Here is a 15,436-nt window from a genome sequence, read left to right on the forward strand (position 1 = left end):
AGCGTCACCGCAGTGGTCTGTATTTGGCTTCAGCACGCCCCCGCTCCTGTGAAAAGGGCGAGGGGTGGAAAGGAGCCCTAGGGCCAGAGCTCCGAGTGGGGGTAGGAGCAGGGGCAAGGAGAGGGAGTGCCTCTGTCATTGACACTCTAAGGGGCAACAACGTCACTCTTCATATGCTCCTGCAACCTCTGACCTCTGGGCCCTGCAGCCCACAGAGAGCTGCTAGTCCTGCCCCCACATCACCAGACAACCAAACAGAGAGCAGTCCCTCTGAGTTCTGCTCCGAGGCAGAGGACGGCTTCCCTTCTCCGAGTGCTTTGCCTGCCCCCCTCCTCCTGGCCCTCCCTGACCCCACACACTCTGAGGCCCGGCGTCATAGTGACTCTTCTGTGGAATCCCAGACATTGGAAGCCACCAATGCGAGCAGGGTTAAATCTGTATCAGGTGGGAGGAGGCATTCGGACTTCAGCACTCTGCTGAGTCTAAACTCTGCCCATCACCACTACCACCAAGGCGCACCCAGAAAGCACCTCTGCCAGGCCTGCTTCTCTCTGCTGCTGAAGTCACAAGAAGGGTGGCACAAGCAGCAGCACATCTCCTTTCCCTTTCCACCACACCCCTGTGGGGTAGCGACAACTGCAGGGTCAGGAGGGGTGAAAGGTCAAATAGGAAGTGACTGCTCTGACCTCTTCTTACTACAACAGAACCTGATGAACATCATCAGCCGTAAAACCACCCTATCCAACCAGGGCCAACCCTCCCTCCTCCACCTACCTGCAGCCCAGCAGCCTGCCAAGAACTATGGGGATGGGAGTCTGAACTTACCCCAGAGAGGCAGCTTCAGTGGTGGCCACACTACACCACCTCTGGCCAGGCCCACACAGGACCGCAGGGCCAGCTACTGCGCTGGGGACCACCGAGCCACCGGGCCCCCGGGAGTGGTAGGTCACACAGGGTGACTAGGGCTGCATCTCACAATAGTCTAAAGTAGCTTTCGCTCAGTGTCTTTCATTCATCTGCACTGAACAGACAACAAAGGATAGGTGAAAGTAATATGGTAGATGCCAACAATGAATTTGCTTTCATCTGTCCAATTCCTTGATGTCAGTGCAGATGTGGTAAAGCAGGTGAGGAGAGGAAGTTACTTTAGACTATTGAGATACCCTCAGCTCAACCTGTAGAGCTGACTCCTGTAGACTTCACTCCCTGCTTAGACCTGTAGAAGGGGCTCTGTTTTAGTGCTGTCATGGGACTGGACCCTGCTCTCTCTTCCGCTCAGCTTCAAACTACCATAGAAGTCCATGGTTCTACTGGTGCGCTTTGGGACAAGCTGGTTCTCTCGAGGACCATAGATACTGCTGACTGACTAACTCTCTAACCCGCTGCCAACTTGAGCTGGCTTGTTAATGTCTTCTCTTTCTGCTTTACTGACCGAATGCCAGAATGTAAAACCCATCCTTCTACACACGCTCATATCAACTTACCCATGGAACGTCCTCTGAATGAACAGATGGCTGCTGCAAACCAAGGGAATGAATGTTGCTGTGTCCCCTCTAACCTCCCATATCCCCTCTTCCCTTTCCCATACCTCCTTATTGTAGTGCACACCTGCTGCCTCTTCTGTTAACCCTGCCATTGTCTGTTTGTTTTTTAAACTTTATTTTAATCCTTCAGCCGCTCATTATCATTGACATCCTGTGTATTTGTTTTGGCTCATATTGGTTTTTCTCTTGTAGAGGATGTCTATCTATATTGTTCCAAGTTTGTAGATTCAGATATTTAGATGTGTTCATTCAGAAATATTTTACGTCACTGTCAAATACAGTACATTGAAACGAGGGCCTAAAAGCGCCCCCAATGTGTCTTTGTCCTTTAACATGTCTCTCTCTCCTCTCAGTCCAGTGCTGTGCACACCTTGCTCCAGAACCATGCGTCTCTCCAGAGCCAGCCTGCCTCCGCCCCGGCCCTGCACACCCACCTGCAATACCTCCAGCCTGGCCACAGCTACCCCACCGCTCCCCAGGTCATTCAACAGACACCCACCACAGCCAGCTTCTCAGCTGTAGCTTTGCAACACACCCCAGCTTCAGCAAGTTACTCGGCATCAAACATTCCTCTGCAACAGAATCATACCGGACAGAGCTACCCAGCTCCACCTCAGCAACAGACCGCAACAGCAGAAAGTTATACAACTGCAAATGTACCACTTCAACAGCCTGCAGCAAGCTTTTCAGCGACAACCATGCCCCCGCAGCAGCCACACACCGCAGCAGCAAGCTACACAGCAGCAACAATGCCAATCCAGAGGACACCAACTCCACAGAGTTATGTTGCTCTGCAACAGCTGACTCAAACTGCAGCGAGCTACGCAGCTCCAACTCTGCAACAAAACCCAACAACAGCAAGCTTCTCAGCAACAGCAGCCTTGTCTGTCCAACAGACTGTATTGGCAGCTACCATAGCAGCAGCAACAAAACCCTCACAACCAGCTGCACAGAACTACTCCGCTCCAGTGGGGCATCTCCAACAGACTGCACCCACACAGAGTTATGCATCTGTAGCCCCAACTGTGGTCCACACAGTACCTATACCCAGTCTCCCTACTTGGACCCCCAGTGTAGCAACACAACCTCTAGCTTCTGTTGTGCCTCCCCCAGTCCAGCCTTGCCCAGCCCCACACAGCCTCTCAGACAAAGCCATGCCTTCCATTCTGCAGCTTGGCCAGTCTAGTCCCATGCATCACAGACAGCAGACGGTGCAGGTCCCCATTCAGCAGCAACACATCCAGCAAATGGCACAGACCGCTGTCCAACAGGATAGTCCCATGCAGCACAGCCAACAGACTGTGCAAGTCCCCCTACCCCAACACAGCCAGCCGTTGGTTAAGCCTACTGTCCAACAGGCTCCAGTTGTCCAGCGCTACCAGTCACCTGCCCATACTGTGCAGCAAGGTTCAACCCTCCAGAGTTACCCCAGTTCTGTACCCCTGATGGGGCAACAGAACTCTGCTTCACAGAGCTACCCACCCTCAGCCCCACACATACAACAGGCTGCTTCACAGAGCTACCCACCCTCAGCCCCACACACACAACAGGCTGCTTCACAGAGCTACCCACCCTCAGCCCCACACACACAACAGGCTGCTTCACAGAGCTACCCACCCTCAGCCCCACACATACAACAGGCTGCTTCACAGAGCTACCCACCCACAGCCCCACACATACAACAGGCTGCTTCACAGAGCTACCCACCCTCAGCCACACAAGCTGCAACGGTGCAAGGCTACACATCACTCCAACCCAGTGTGATGGGTCAGGCCTATCCATCTGCTCAGGCTCCACAGCAGGCCGCAGACCCACAGACCTACCCAGTGGCCCCCATAGTGCAACAACAGACTGGGACTACTGCACAGCACAGCCAGGCCCAGGTGGCCCCACTATCCCCAGGCCAGCAGGTGAGTTCAATATGAAGTTGAAGGAGTCTTCAGTAACTTAGCAAGTTGCCCAATTTCAACCTGAGCCGTTCTCTTCATGGAGTGCTTAAGGCTAGGGATCGATATGTAGTTGGGCAAAAGTAATTACCTCTCCCCGGCCAAAGCTAACCTGGTGGAGAGTAACTGCCCAGTACAGTGCTCCCCTTTGAGTAAAGTTTCAGTTCTCTGACCCTGTGTTTTCATTTCTCATAGTACCAACTCTATCTCTACAACCCAGCTTTTCTGAACCAGGTAGATCTCCCTTCGTCTCAATACACACTGTCAAAATCACCTAAATAACACTGTCGGAGGAAGAGAAAACAAATGCACTGTACGTCCTTTGTGTCAGATGAACAATGTTTAGTTATGACAATACTGTTGGTTTGCCTGTGTGTTGCTCCTGGGATGAGGACGTTGGGGTTGTTTAGGTGCTCCTGGGATGAGGACGTTGGGGTTGTTTAGGTGCTCCTGGGATGAGGACGTTTGGGTTGTTTAGGTGCTCCTGGGATGAGGACGCTGGGGTTGTTTAGGTGCTCCTGGGATGAGGACGCTGGGGTTGTTTAGGTGCTCCTGGGATGAGGACGCTGGGGTTGTTTAGGTGCTCCTGGGATGAGGACGCTGGGGTTGTTTAGGTGCTCCTGGGATGAGGACGCTGGGGTTGTTTAGGTGCTCCTGGGATGAGGACGCTGGGGTTGTTTAGGTGCTCCTGGGATGAGGACGCTGGGGTTGTTTAGGTGCTCCTGGGATGAGGACGTTTGGGTTGTTTAGGTGCTCCTGGGATGAGGACGTTGGGGTTGTTTAGGTGCTCCTGGGATGAGGACGTTGGGGTTGTTTAGGTGCTCCTGGGATGAGGACGTTTGGTCAATCACAGAGCAAGTAGTAGGAGTTTAATCTGAGCGTGGACAAACGGAGACATAATGGGAACTATAATGAAAACAATAATGTTTTTATCCGTTGCATCTGCCAGCTCCTCAGTCCCTCGGGCCTGTTCTGTGTCTGTGGAGTGTGCTGCAGTAACAGCCACATGCTGGCTGACTCCAAGGACAGGATGGGAAATATGAGCCTGATTCTGTTTGGGTCAATAGCAGGAAAAGCAGATATCCAATTGAGAGATGTAACCGGAGACCGACCCCTCACCCCACTTGTTCTCTCTCGCTCTTGTTCTCTCGCTCGCTCTCTTGTACTCTGTCTCTAGAATGTTCCTGGGGGTCAAAGCCTTCCCCAGCACCACCAATCATTATCTAGTCTGCCTGCCCAGGCACTGCCTCCTCAGCAGCCATTGGCTCAGGCCTCTGACCCTCTGCAGTTGCAGCCACTACAGATGTCCACTTCTCTTCCACCAACACACCTTTCACAGGTAACCCCTCCATTTCACTTTCACTGCTACCAGGGATGGATTGTCCTTTATTCACTTTTTTTGGTACCGTACTGTATGTAGCCAACTCTATGTACGTAGATGTGCTAATTACATTTGGCCACTAAAGTACAGTACCAGTCAAAGGTTTGGACATCTACTCATTTAAGGGTTGAGATTATTTGGACCGCAGAGTGAAGGAAAAGCAGTCAACAAGTGCTCCGCATATGTGGGAACTCCTTCAAGACTGTTGGGAAAGCATTCCAGGTGAAGCTGGTTGAGAGAATGCCAAGAGTGTGCAAAGCTTTCAAGGCAAAGGGTGGCTTCTTTGAAGAATCTAAAATATATTTTGATTTAACACTTTTTTTTGGTTACTACATGATTCCATATGTTATTTCATAGTTTGATTATTCTACAATGTAGAAAATTGTGAAAAAAATAAATAAAACTTGAATGAGAAGGTATCCAAACTTTTGACTGGTACTGTATATATTTTTTTAACTGTTGACCTCCTCAAGCTGAGAGGACTTTGGTCCTTAGTTGAGTATAGCTTGGGGTATCTCTTTCTTTGTCTGATGGCATCCTATACCTCATATAGTGCAGTGCTTTTGTCAAAAGCTGTGCACTATATTGGGAATATGGTATTTTCTTGCCTTTTGCTTGCCTGATCGGTTTGCAGTATGGAACATAACTGGAAACACCATTGGGTTCCATACTCCAGACCCTGGTTTCTGGTTGCTTTCATATTCTACCCTTTTCTTCTCCTCCCAGTTTCCCTCACCGTATCCCAACATCCAAGTGGTGACACCTCTGGCTGGATATGACTCCTACCCTCACCCTTGCCCTGTTCCCCAGTCCTACCCCTCCTCCACTGCCCCATCTCTGCCCCCTCTCTACCTCTCCCCAGGCCAGCCTGCCACTCTGCCCCCCTCTGTCTCGCCCCTTGCCCCCCTGCATATAGGGAACGCTCTGGTGCCACCCACCTCTGTGTCCTTGATACCCTCACCCACAACCCTGCTGGCCATGGCAACACCCACACTGCCACAGCACCTGCAGATGTACCCTGCTGTTTTGCAACAGAGTGTTATGACACACACACACCCTGTTCACTCACACCCTGCCTCACTCCCTGGACAACAGAACACACAACTGCAGAATACGCACCACATGAACCCAGACAATTCTTCCCTACCCCTACCTGTTCAACACAACACACACCCCACATACTCACACCCTGCCGCTGCACCTGAGCTTGCTCTGCACAGCTCTCAGCCGTTAAGACAGGTAAATATACAGTGCCTTCAGAAAGTATTCATACCCCTTCATTTATGCCACATTTTGTTGTTACAGCCTGAATTCAAAATGGATTAAATAGATGTTTTTTCTCACCCATCTACAGACAATACCCCATCAGTTTTTGCAAATGTATTGAAAATGAAATACATACATATATAATTTACATACAGTACAAGTCGAAAGTTTGGACACCTACCCATTCAAGGTATTTTCTACATTAAATAACACATATGGGATCATATGTTAAACAAATGAAAATATATTTTAGATTCTTCAAAGTAGCCACCCTTTGCCTTGACAGCTTTGCACACTCTTGGCATTCTCTCAACCAGCTTCACCTGGAATGCTTTTCCAGCAGTCTTGAAGGAGTTCCCACATATGCTAATTGTCAGGTAATTGTGGAGGCCAGGTCATCTAATGCAGCACTCAATCACTCTCCTTCTTGGTCAAATAGCCCTTGCACAGCCTGGAGGTGTGTTGAGTCATTGTCCTATTGAAAACAAATGATAGTCCTACTAAGCCCAAACCAGATGGGATGGTGTATTGCTCCAGAATGCTGTGGTAGCCATGCTGGTTTACGTGTGCCTTGAATTCTAAACAAATCAGTGTCACCAGCAAAGCACCCCCACACCATCAAACCTCCTCCATGCTTTACAGTGGGAACCACACGTGGAGATCATCCGTTCACCTATTCTGTGTCTCACAGACACGGTGGTTGGAACCAAAAATCTGAAACTTGGACTTCAGACCAAAGGAAAGATTTCCACCGGTCTAATTTCCATTGCTCGTGTTTCTTGGCCCAAGCAAGTCTCTTATTATTCGTGTCCTTTAGTAGTGTTTTCTTTGCAGCAATTTGGCCATGAAAGCCTTATTCACGCAGTCTCCTCTGAACAGTTGATGTTGAGCGGTCTGTTACTTGAACTCTGTGATTTGGGCTGCAATTTCTTAGGCTGGTAACCCTAATGAACTTATCCTCTGCAGCAGAGGTAACTCTGGGTCTTCCTTTCCTGTGGCGGTCCTCATGAGAGCCAGTTTCGTCATGGTGCTTGATGGTTTTTGCGACTGCACTTGAAGAAACTTTCAAAGTTCTTTACATTTTCCGGATTGACTGACCTTCATGTTTTTAAAGTAATGGTCCTGTCCTTTCTCTTTGCTTATTTGAGCTGTTCTTGCCATAATATGGACTTGGTCTTTAATCAAATAGGGCTATCTTCTGTATACCACCCCTACCTTGTCACAACACAACTGAGTGGCTCAAACCCATTAAGAAGGAAAGAAATTCCGCAAATTTACTTTTAACAAGGCACATCTGTTATTTGAAATTCATTCCAGGTGATTACCTCATGAAGCTGGTTGAGAGAATGTCAACAGTGTGCAAAGCTGTCAAGGCAAAGGGTGGCTACTTTGAAGAATCTCAAATGTATTTTGATTTGTTTAACACTACCTCATGAAGCTGGTTGAGAGAATGCCAAGAGTGTGCAAAGAGATGGCACATCTCTATTCAACGCTGGTTTGACCAATCGGAATCCATGCCTCAAGATTGTTTTGATAATGCGGACTGGGATATGTTCCAGGTAGCCTCTGAGAATAACATTGACGAATACACGGATACGGTGGCGGAGTTCATCAGGAAGTGTATAGGAGATGTTGTACCCACTGTGACTATTGAAATCTACCCAAACCAAAAACCTTGGATAAATGTCAGTATTGGCGCAAAACTGAAAGTGTTTACCACCGCATTTTAGCATGGCAAGGTGAATGGGAATATGGCCGAAATACAATCAGTCTAGTTATTTCCTCCATAAGGCAATCACAGGCAAAACATCAGTACAGAGACAGTGGAGTCCCAATTCAATGGCTCAGACACGAGACGTATGTGGCAGGGTCTACAGGCAATCACGGACTGCAAAACCAGCCATGTTGCGGACAGTCTTTGCTTCCGGACAAGCTAAACACCTTTGCCCGCTTTGAGGATAACACAGTGCCACCGATGTGGCCCGCTACCAAGGACTGTTTGCTCTCCTTGACTGTGGCCGACGTGGGTTAACCCTCGCAAGGCTGCCGGTCCAGACTGCATCCCTAGCCGCATCCTCATAGCATGCATAAACCAGCTGGCTGGAGTGTTTTAAGGACATATTCAATCTCTCCCTATCCCAGTCTGCTGTCCCCACTTGCTTCAAGATGTCCACCATTGTTCCTGTACCCAAGAAAGCAAAGGTAACTGAACATCGCCCCATATCACTCATTTCTGTCATCATGAAATGCTTTGAAAGGCTAGTTAAGGATCCTCTACCTTACCTGACTCCCTAGACCCACTTCAATTTGCTTACTGCCGCAATAGATCCACAGACGATACAATCTCCATCGCACTGCCCTATCCCATCTGGACAAGAGGAATACCTATGTAAGAATGGTGTACGTTGAGTATAGCTCAGCATTCAATGCCATAGTACCCTCCATGCTCAGCATTAAGCTCGGGGGCCTGGGTCTGAACCCCGCCCTGTGCAACTTGGTCCTGGACTTCCTGACTGGCCAGCCCCAGGTGATGAAGGTAGGAAACAACACCTCTTCACTGATCCTCAACACAGGGGCCCCACAAGGGTGCGTGCTCAGCCCCCTCCTGTACTCCCTGTTCACCCATGACTGTGTGGCCACATACGCTTCCAACTCAATAATCAAGTTTGCAGACGACACAACAGTAGTAGGCCTAATTACCAAGAATGACTAGACAGCCTACAGGGAAGAGGTGAGGGCCCTGGGAGAATGGTGCCAGGAAAATAACCTCTCACTCAACGTCAACAAAACAAAGGAGCCGAACGTGATTTAGATGCACTATTGTAAAGTGGTTGGTCCACTGGATATCATAAGGTGAATGCACCAATTTGTAAGTCGCTCTGGATAAGAGCGTCTGCTAAATGACTTAAATGTGGACAAGAACAGCAGAGGGAGCACGTCCCTATCCACATCAACGGGACCGCAGTGAAGGTGGAAAGCTTCAAGTTCCTTGGCGTACACATCACTGATGATCTGAAATGGTCCAGCCACACAGACGGTGTGGTAAGAAAGGTGCAACAGCACCTCTTCAACCTCAAGAGGCTGAAGAAATTTGGCTTAGCCCCTAAAACCTTCAAACTTTTACAAGGCTGTATCACCGCCTTGTACGGCAACTGCACTGCCCGCAACTGCAGCGCTCTCCAGAGAGTGGTGCGGTCTGCCCAACGCATCACCCGGGGCAAACTACCTGCCCTCCAGGACACCTACAGCACCGTTGTTGAGCCATCCTCAGTTTTCTCCTACCACAGCCATTAAACTCAAACTGTTTTAGTCACCATTGGCCTCATGGTGAAATCCCTGAGTGGTTTCCTTCCTCTCTTGCAACTGAGTTAGACAGGACGCCTGTATCTTTGTAGTGACTGAGTGTATTGATAAACTATCCAAAGTGTAATTAACTTCACCGTGCTCAAAGGGATATTCAATGTCTTTTTTTATTTGTGTCCATCTACCAATAGGTGCTCTTTGCGTGGCATTGGAAAACCTCCCTGGTCTTTTGTGGTTGAATCTGTGTTTGAAATTCACTGTTTGACTGCGGGACCTTACAATTATCTGTATGTGTGGGGTACAGAGATTAGGAAGTCATTCAAAAATCATGTTAAACACAATTATTGGACGTAGAGTTAGTCCATGCAACGTATTATGACTTATTAAGCACATTTTTAATGCTGAACTTATCTAGGCTTGCCATAACAAAGGGATTGAATACTTAGAATCAACATTTTTAGCTTTTCATTTTTAATTAGCTTGTAAAAATGTCTATAAACAATTCCATGTTGACATTATGGGATATTATGTGTAGGCCAGTGAAAACAAATCTCAATTTAATCCATTTTATATACTGGCTGTAACACAACAAAATGTGGAAAGAGTCAAGGGGTATGAATACTTTGAAGGCACCGTAAGAGGGCTGGAATTTAACCAAGGTTTTTGTGGTATAACTGGAGTCGGGAACCGTATCTGTTTTTCCATACCTAGCTATTCTTTTTGTGTGTATTTTTGCGTGTTCATGTGGCGTCGTCCCCTACTATAATATACTTTGTGTTCCTCCCTACCTCAACAGGTCAAGCAGCAGACCCAGCTTCCAGATCTAGGCCACCCCTCCCAGCCTACCCATCCTGCAGTTTTCTCCTCTCCCATACATAGTGGGTCGGACAGGGGCACAGTCACTGCCGCAGCCCAGCTTGACCAGAACCTCAGCCAAACCCTGTCTCGGCGTCAGGCACTAGGCCAGGACCAGAGCCAACCCCTGGCTCCAGCATCACAGCCACCAGGCTCCCAGACAGCAGGACCTGGGCCTGCCAGCACCAGCTTGACACAGCAGAACCAGGCCAGTGCCAGCACAGGGACGACGGTCACCTCGGCACAGCCTCTAACAGAGTCCAATCTGGAGGTATGGAGGACTGACCTGACCTATACGCGCCCCCCCCCCCCCCAAGTCCTTCAAATATCCCCTCTCAGCCCCTCCGACCCTCCCTCTACCTGTCCCTCAAACAAGATCACCAATATCCCTGCACACCAAATATCCTCCCCAACCATACATTGGTTAAATTGTGCCTTTTGGTTGCATATGCTCCTAAAATATTTAGCTGTGCGACCTGGAATTTTAATTTTGGAGCACCAGTGAGCCTAGAGAAAGAACATCGCCCAGCTTATAATTGTTGTAATGATTAGGCTTTGCGGTGGCCCTGTTTGAGTACCCTAAAGAAAAAGTGCAGATTCGTGACCGTTGTGGTTCCACGATTACTACAATTAAAACAGGCTTAGTTCTAGCCCAAACCGTTCAAAAGTTGTACCCATATTATCACGCGTAAACCATGACGAGGGCCATTCTAAAACTACTCGCGAGCCAATAACCATTTGTTTACACCTTATTCAGTCACGTTATCTCATTAGCTAACTAGCTTACAACCTGGTAACTTTACCAGTATATCTAAACATTTGTGGGCACAAAGAAAGGATAGTTTCTTTTCAGGAGGTCAATGATAATAGGAAATGGTGCTTTTTACACGTTGTAGAAACCTAATATTCCACAACTCTCCCTCATCTCTGTTCATTTTTTTATTTTACCTTTATTTAACTAGGCAAGTCAGTTAAGAACAAATTCTTATTTTCAATGATGACCTAGGAACAGTGGGTTAACTGCCTGTTCAGGGGCAGAACGACAGATTTGTACCTTGTCAGCTCGGTGATTTGAACTTGCAATCTTTCGGTTACTAGTCCAACACTCTAACCACTAGGCTACCCTGCCGCCCCAATGACCTAGCTAATGTTCCCACCCTCTGTTCACAGCATGAACAGCCCGTCATCCTGTTGTACTCACTTTGTTTGATTTGTCTGCAGGATCCTGGTGCAGAGATGCAAGCTTCAGGGGCCAGCTACTCCTACGACAGGTATGATGGCTATTTGGTGGTGTGGTAGGAGACTTGTTCAGTGATGCCGATCATCCTCTTCTCTCAGGATGAGGGTAATCTAACAACTATAGTAAGAGGTTTGGTGGTGGGGCATCAGTGGTAGTTGCTTAGCAACGGGCATCCCATAGACCTCACTTGTGGTTTTGGAGAGTGCTAGCAGAGCGCTTGTGTTGCCCAGGCTTGTTGTGATGCAGGATGTGGTGGTTGATGAATGAAATGAACAGAGGGATTGAGTGTTGTGTACCGCAGGGAATGCAGCCTGGTTTTCTGGGCATGTGTTCTGAGCTGTTCCGTTGTCTAGCACTATAGTATAGAGGCCTACCAATTTGACAACTGGGAAATCTGGATGCTGTTTCTGCTCCCTAATTTAATTGTTATAAAGAACGGTGTGTAACAAGACCCTTGTATCGCTTTATTATAAACAATTTCCCTTGAAGAAGAAAACGAGTGGGCTTTCCCTTAATCCACCACCTGGTTTAGTTTTGATTTTGATATGCCTAAATCGTTAACTTTCGGTACGCAGCTGACCCTTAAAGTGCACATCGGGGAAGTGGGGAAGTGTTCTGGTTCAGTGTTCTGGTTTAGTGCAGGATTTTAGGACTGTCTCAACCCATTTCATTTGGCTTTATGTATGAGTTGGTTGACTTTTCTATAACATGGTCTCCCGCTCTTCTGTAACCCAGTGTGAACTCCGATGCCACCTCAGGGAAGGAGATGAGCGACGGTAATGAGGGGACACACGGGTCAGGGAAGGGCGAGGGGAAGGTCCGGAAACCCCACCGCCGCTCCACACACACCCGATCACGCCAAGAGAAGATCAACAAGCCCAAACTCAGCATGCTCAACGTAAGTACTGCACACGCATACATAGTGTAAGATCAATCTGCACACCGCACATCCATGTCTGACCTCTGTTCCTCCCTGGTCCAGGTGTGTAATACAGGGGATAAGATGGTGGAGTGTCAGCTGGAGACCCACAACCACAAGATGGTCACCTTCAAGTTTGACCTGGACGGAGACGCACCTGAGGAGATCGCCACTTACATGGTACGGTTAGTGGAAACGCTTGCAATGGCACATACAGTGCATTCTGAAAGTATCACCTTCCCTTTTTCCAGATTTTGTTATGTTACAGCCTTATTCTAAAATGGATTAAATAAAACATTTCCCTCATCAATCTATACACAATACCCCATAATGACAAAGCAAAAACAGATTAATAACTTATTTACATAAGTATTCAGACCCTTTGCGATGACTCAAAATTGAGCTCAGGTGCAATCTATTTCCATTGATCATCCTTGATGTTTCTAGAACTTGATTGGAGTCCACCTGTGGTAAATTTAAATTGATTGGACATGATTTGGAAAGGCCCCACAGTTGACAGTGCATGTCAGAGCAAAAACCAAACCATGAGGTCGAAGGAATTGTCCGTAGAGCTCCGGGACAGGATTGTGTAGAGCACAGGTGTCAAACTCATTCCACGGGGGGCCGAGTGTCTGCGGGTTTTCGCTCCTCCCTTGTACTTGATTGATGAATTAACATCACTAATTAGTTAGGAACTCCCCACACCTGGTTGTCTAGGGCTTTATTGAAAGGAAAAACCAAAAACCTGCAGACACTAGGCCCTCCGTGGAATGAGTTTGACACCCCTGGTGTAGAGGAACGGTACTGGGAAGGGTACCAAAACAACTTAACTGTAGCATTGAAGGTCCCCAAGAACACAGTGGTCTCCATCATTCTTAAATGGAAGAAGTTTGGAACCACCAAAACTCTTCCTAGAGCTGGCTGCCCGGCCAAACTTAGCAATCGGGGGGAAAAGGGCGTTGGTCAGGGAGGTGACCAATAACCTGATGGTCATTCTGACAGAGCAAGAAGGGCAACCATCTCTGCAGCACTCCACTAATCAGTCCTTTATGGTGGCCAGACGAAAGACATTCCTTAGTAAGGCACATGACACCCCACTTGGAGTTTGCCAAAAGGCACCTAAAGGACTCTGAGAACATGAAACAAGATTCTCTGGTCTTTGGCCTGAATGCCAAGCGTCACGTCTGGAGGAAACCTGGCACCATCCCTACGGTGAAGCATGGTGGTGGCAGCATCATGTTGTGGGGATGTTTTTCAGCAGTAGAGCCTGGGAAACTAGTCAGGATCGAGGGAAAGCTGAACAGCGCAAAGTACAGAGGTCCTGAGTGCTCTCGAGCAGGTTCTCAGACTGGGGCAAAGGTTCACCTTCCAACATGACAACGACACTAAGCACACAGCCAAGACAACGCAGGAGTGGCTTCGGGACAAGTCTCAATGTCCTTGAGTGGCCCAGCCAGAGCTCAGACTTAAACCTGATCAAACATCTCTGGAGAGACCTGAAAATAGCTGTGCCGCAATGCTCCCCATTCAGCTTGAGAGGATCTGCAGAGAAGAATGGGAGAAACTCCCCAAATACAGGTGTGCCGAGATTGTAGCGTCATACCCAAGAAGACTCAAGGCTGTAAACGCTGCCAAAGGTGCTTCAACAAAGTACTAAGTAAAGGGTCTGAATTTATAGTACCAGTCAAAAGTTTGGACACCTACTCATTTAAGTTATTTTTAATTTTTACTATTTTCTACATTGTAGAATAATAATGAAGACATCAAAACTATGAAATAATACATATGGAATCATGTAGTAACCAAAGGTGTTAAACATATCAATATATTTTAGATTCTTCAAAGTAGCCACTCTTTGCCTTGATGACAGCTTTGCACACTTGGCATTCTCTCAACCAGCTTCACCTGGAATGCTTTTCCAACAGTCTTGAAGGAGGTCCCACATATGCTGAGCACTTGTCGGCTGTTTTTTTGTCACTCTGTGGTCCAACTCATCTCAATTGGGTTGAGGGCGGGTGATTGTGGAGGCCAGGTCATCTGATGCATTACTCCATCACTCTCCTTCTTGGTCAAATAGACCTTACACAGCCTGAAGGTGTGTTGGGTCATTGTCCTGTTGAAAAATAAATTATATTCCCACTAAGCTCAAACGAGATGGGAAGGCGTATCGCTGCAGAATGCTGTGGTAGCCATGCTGGTTAAGTGTGCCTTGAATTCTAAATAAATCACTGACTGTCACCAGCAACACACCATCACACCACCTCCATGCTTCACGGTGGGAACCACACATGCAGAGATCATCCGTTCACCTACTCTGCGTCTCACAAATACATGGCGGTTGGAACTAAAAATCTCAAATTTGGACTGAGACCAAAGGACAGATTTCCACTGGTCTAATGTCCAAGCAAGTCTCTTCTTATTGGTGTCCTTTTTAATAGTGGTTTCTTTGCAGCAATTCAACCATGAAGGCCTGATTCATGCAGTCTACTCTGAACAGTTGATGTCTCTGAAGCATTTATTTGGGGTGCAATCTGAGGCTGGTAACTCTAATGAACTTATCCTCTGCAGCAGAGGTAACTCTGGGTCTTCCTTTCCTGAGGCGGTCCTCATAAGAGCCAGTTTCATCATAGTGCTTGATGGTTTTTGCGACTGCACTTGAAGAAACTTTCAATGTTCTTGACATTTTCCGGATTGACTGAACATGTCTTAAAGTAATGATGTACTGTCCTTTCTCTTTGCTTATTTGAGCTGTTCTCTCCATAATATGGACGTAGCCCTATTTGGTAAAAGACTATCTTCTGTATACCACCCCTACTTTTTCACAACACAACTGATTGGCTCAAACTCATTAAGAAGGAAAGAGATTTGTCAAATTAACTTTTAGCAAGGCACATCTGTTAATTGAAATGCATTCAAGGTGACTACCTCATGAAGCTGGTTGAGAGAATGCCAAGAGTGTGCAAAGCTGTCATCAAGGCAAAG

General features: G+C 47.7%; 1 protein-coding gene across 1 annotated transcript in view; it reads left to right on the plus strand.

The window, feature by feature from the left end:
- Positions 1-15,436, plus strand: part of LOC120061640 (serine/threonine-protein kinase WNK2-like) — an 88,321-nt gene that overhangs the window by 59,178 nt on the left and 13,707 nt on the right. Inside the window, exons 11-18 of the mRNA XM_039011541.1 lie at positions 3-941; positions 1,898-3,454; positions 4,668-4,829; positions 5,598-6,110; positions 10,237-10,566; positions 11,517-11,566; positions 12,271-12,433; positions 12,518-12,634. Coding sequence (XP_038867469.1) covers positions 3-941; positions 1,898-3,454; positions 4,668-4,829; positions 5,598-6,110; positions 10,237-10,566; positions 11,517-11,566; positions 12,271-12,433; positions 12,518-12,634 — 3,831 coding nt within the window. The remainder of the gene's footprint in view (positions 1-2; positions 942-1,897; positions 3,455-4,667; positions 4,830-5,597; positions 6,111-10,236; positions 10,567-11,516; positions 11,567-12,270; positions 12,434-12,517; positions 12,635-15,436) is intronic.

This window comes from Salvelinus namaycush, chromosome 16, assembly GCF_016432855.1.
Source record: "Salvelinus namaycush isolate Seneca chromosome 16, SaNama_1.0, whole genome shotgun sequence".
In the NCBI taxonomy this organism is placed as follows: Eukaryota; Metazoa; Chordata; class Actinopteri; order Salmoniformes; family Salmonidae; genus Salvelinus; species Salvelinus namaycush.